This window comes from Quercus lobata, chromosome 1 (genome assembly GCF_001633185.2).
Source record: "Quercus lobata isolate SW786 chromosome 1, ValleyOak3.0 Primary Assembly, whole genome shotgun sequence".
In the NCBI taxonomy this organism is placed as follows: Eukaryota; Viridiplantae; Streptophyta; class Magnoliopsida; order Fagales; family Fagaceae; genus Quercus; species Quercus lobata.
Window position 1 is genome coordinate 49,143,179 of NC_044904.1, and position 3,632 is coordinate 49,146,810.

Consider the following 3,632-nt stretch of genomic DNA (forward strand, 5'->3'; position numbering starts at 1 on the left):
AAGTCCTCTTTTCCCTTCGTTTTCTTTTTCCTTTTTACTTTGGCTCTTTTAGTTTAGTCGACGCTTCTATAGAGACCTATAAAATAGGTTCTTAGATTACTCTGTTGCTTGTAGGTGAATAGATGTCTAGAGAAGCGACAAATGAGTAGTTGCCAGTTCGTGAGGGAGTGGGCTATGACGAAGTCTTCTAGTCAGGTCATGAGCCCGAGGAGGGCTTTTCCTGGTCGTCAGAGAGGGAAACATCCACCCATTCTCCTAACGACGATGGAGGGGAAGGTGAGGAAGAAAAGAGAGAAAAGGGTGAGGATGAGAGTGATGAGGGAGGAGAGGATGAAGAATACGGGGGAGAAGATGATGGGGATGAGGGTGAGGGTGATGGGAGAGCCTCTGAAGGAGGAAGTTCAAGAAGCCCCGGGGATGGCCACACTCATCCATTTATTCTCCCTAAAATGTGGACCATCAATGATTTTAAGCCGACGATGACAACCAACATCTTTAAGAATTTAAGGGATTGTTTTCAAATTCCTGACCATATCCCAATTCCTTTTCTCGAGAAGTTTGAGAAGTGCTACTCGAGGAAGACCGCGGACGTTGGCATGTACGATGCCATGTTCGCGGTAGGATTAAGGTTGCCACTAATGGCATTGCACCGTCAGTTGGCCAATCTTCTAGGACTATTTGTCAACCAGATTGCTCCCAACGCTTGAAGGATATTTATTGGAGCTGAAATCCTATGGGGTTGTCTTAGTGGTGGGAACTGTTAGCTTTCACTAGACGAGTTCTTTTGGTGCTATAAACCTCAGCACATCGTCATGTCCCAAGGGATATACCATTTTGCTACGTGGAAGAAAGAGCTTAGGCTTGTGCCAAATATGCCTGATTCCAATAGAAATTGGAAGGGCAGGTATTTCTTCATTTAGGGAACAGATTGGGTATGTTGTTCAGAGGAGTGGGTTACAATGCCTTATTGCTTCGACAATACTTGGGGTATTGTCAAAGACTCAGGTTTAGCGCCGTCGGTTTTCTCTTTTACTTTTCTCTATGTTTATTTGTTAAATATCTAACGTCATCGTTCCTCTTTTTTCAGCTAGTGTTCATCCACGTATATCTAACGAGCATGAGGCTTTTATTCGTCGGGTTCTTGAGATTCCATTCAAGGAACAAAAGTGCAGGGACCTGATCACTCTAGATACCCTGCATGCCTATTGTGGTGATCCAGAGCCGACGCCTGCAGCATGTAGATTGAATAGTTACTCTCGTCGACATAAGTCTTTTCCTTTCTTATTTCTTTCCATCATTTCCTTGTTGTCTTTATGTCTAACTCCTGTCCTTTGTCCTTTACAGAGATGGAGGCTGCTAGACAGAGAGCGTTGGTAAGGGTGTCAACCACAACGTGTAAAAAGGAGGAGAAGGAGAAGGGGAAGGAGGGAGCGTCCTCGTCGGCCCCTAAAGTCGTCGAGAAAGGGGCGCCCAAGAAAAAAACTGAAAGGAAGGATGACTGTCACCTTAAGAAAGGAACGGTCACTCCTGGTGACAAACAGCCCAAAACGTTGTCACCCTCGAAGCCAAGTCATGGAGCTGGCAAAGGATTAATGACAGCGACGGGACCTGTCACCTAGGGAACTCGTCGTCTCCTTATGCATAATGGGTATGCTATCGAGATGGTTGAGTCAATCATCAAGGAGACAGACTTGGACCCCTGTGTCGAGTAGGAGACGGAGGATTTGGGGGCATTGGGTCTTTTTGACCTCTCTAGGGTATTTTCTTTTTCCTGACTCTTTTATTTTGTTGTGTATTTGTCAGCTAACGGTTGTAATTCATTTTCAGGCACTGGTGCGCATGAAGGCGCTCCAAGATAGGTGTGTTGCTGAGAAGGGGGTGATCAACTGTTTTAGGAAGCGCAATGAAACTTTGACCAATGAATAGGATCAATACAAGGAGGCCCTCCACACTCTCAACAAGGAGGTGATGAATTTGAATGAGAAGTTGAAGGAGGAGACTCGTTAGCGGGAAAAGCAGCAAAAGGCCAAAACGACCTTGGAGAAGGAGCTAATGACTATCTGTGGGCAGGTAGAGATGGCCAGGGCTAACGCCATAACAGAGTTCAAGGCTTCACAACCTTTTATTGACGCTTGTGCCGCCTACTATGGTGACAAGTTTGAGGATTTCCTGAAGTAGGTCAAGTCCATCTACCCACACTTAGATTTATCCAAGGTCACCATGGCCGACTCCCTGCCATCAACCCCTACACCATCTTTGAGGAGACTGATGACTCTACACAGTTAGAGCGAGATCCAAAAGATGATGGTGTAATTCTCACTCAACCTACTGTGGAGAAGCCTATCACTCCTTTGATCCTGTCTACCAAAGATCCTCCTTATGAAGCTGAAAACCCTTCTACTCAGGACGCCTAGAATCCTCCTTCTAAAGATGATGAGAATCCTCCAAGCCAGGACGTCCAGAACCCTATAGTTTAGCTTTTTTATTTTTATTGATAACTTCTTCTGTATTTCATCCAATTTTCAGTCAATATTAAGTGCCTTCTGTTTTTGGGCCTTACTTGTAAAGACTTTACTTTATTTATAGTATATTGTTATTATTTTATATCCGTCACTTTTAGCATATTTTTCCCATGTGTTGATCTTTATTTTGAGATATGCGTATGTTCGTCTGGTTCTGTGTACACATGTTAGGATGTACTTGTCTCCCAAACGACTTGGTGGATATTTGGGGTGAACCCATCTACTTTGGTGGACTTGTCCACCTTTAGGCATGACAATGAACTAGATCTGTTTGAGGGCCTAATAATAAACATGTCCACTTATAGACTTAATAATGAATTCGTCCACTTGTGGACTTAATAATAAAATCATCCACTTGTGGACTTAATAATAAATTCATCCACTTGTGGACTTAATAATAAACTTGTCCATTTGTGGACTTGATAATTTTAAGACATCCCCATGGGATGAACTCGTCCACTTGTGGACGTTGTAATAAACTCGTCCACTTGTGGACGTTGTAATAAACTCGTCCACTTGTGGACTTAATAATTTTAAGGCATCCCCATGGGATGAACTTGTCCACTCTATGGACTTTGTAATAAACTCTTCCACTTGTGGACTTAATAATTTTAAGGCATCCCCATGGGACGAACTCGTCCACTTGTGGACTTAAATAATTTCAAGTCGTCCCCATGAGATGAGCTCATCCACTTTGTGAACTTAATAATGAACTCGTCCACTTATGGATTTAAACAATTTCAAGGCGTCCCCACGAGATGAGCTCGTCCACATTGTGGACTTAATAATGAACTCGTCCGCTTGTGGACTCGAAAAATTTCAAGGCATCCTCATGGGATGAAATCATCCATTTTGTGGACTCAGTAATAAAATTGTTCGCTTGTGGATTTCATAATAAGTTCGTCCACTTGTGGACTTGGTCACAAAAGTAGTTTTGTAGAGACAAATATATACACAAGTCATATCTGAATAACTCCTCTTATTATGATAAACATGTGCACAAGTAAAAAATTGTTCTTAAAAAGGATAAAATCCTACCATTTGGGCTTAGAAAGTATTGTAGGTAAAAATTAACTAAAGGAAATAAATTGGAAATGAGGAGTGGCGCTC

The 3,632-nt window shown here is 42.7% G+C and overlaps 1 protein-coding gene across 1 annotated transcript; it reads left to right on the top strand.

Annotated features, from left to right (window-relative positions):
* Window positions 1–815: 815 nt before the first annotated feature.
* On the top strand, window positions 816–1,822 carry LOC115958655. The gene is made up of 3 exons (XM_031077062.1): window positions 816–1,005; window positions 1,088–1,249; window positions 1,345–1,822. The coding sequence occupies exons 1-3, from the start codon at window positions 960–962 to the stop codon at window positions 1,617–1,619; spliced, it is 483 nt and encodes a 160-aa protein (XP_030932922.1). The 5' UTR covers window positions 816–959; the 3' UTR covers window positions 1,620–1,822.
* The last annotated feature ends 1,810 nt before the right edge of the window (window positions 1,823–3,632 follow it).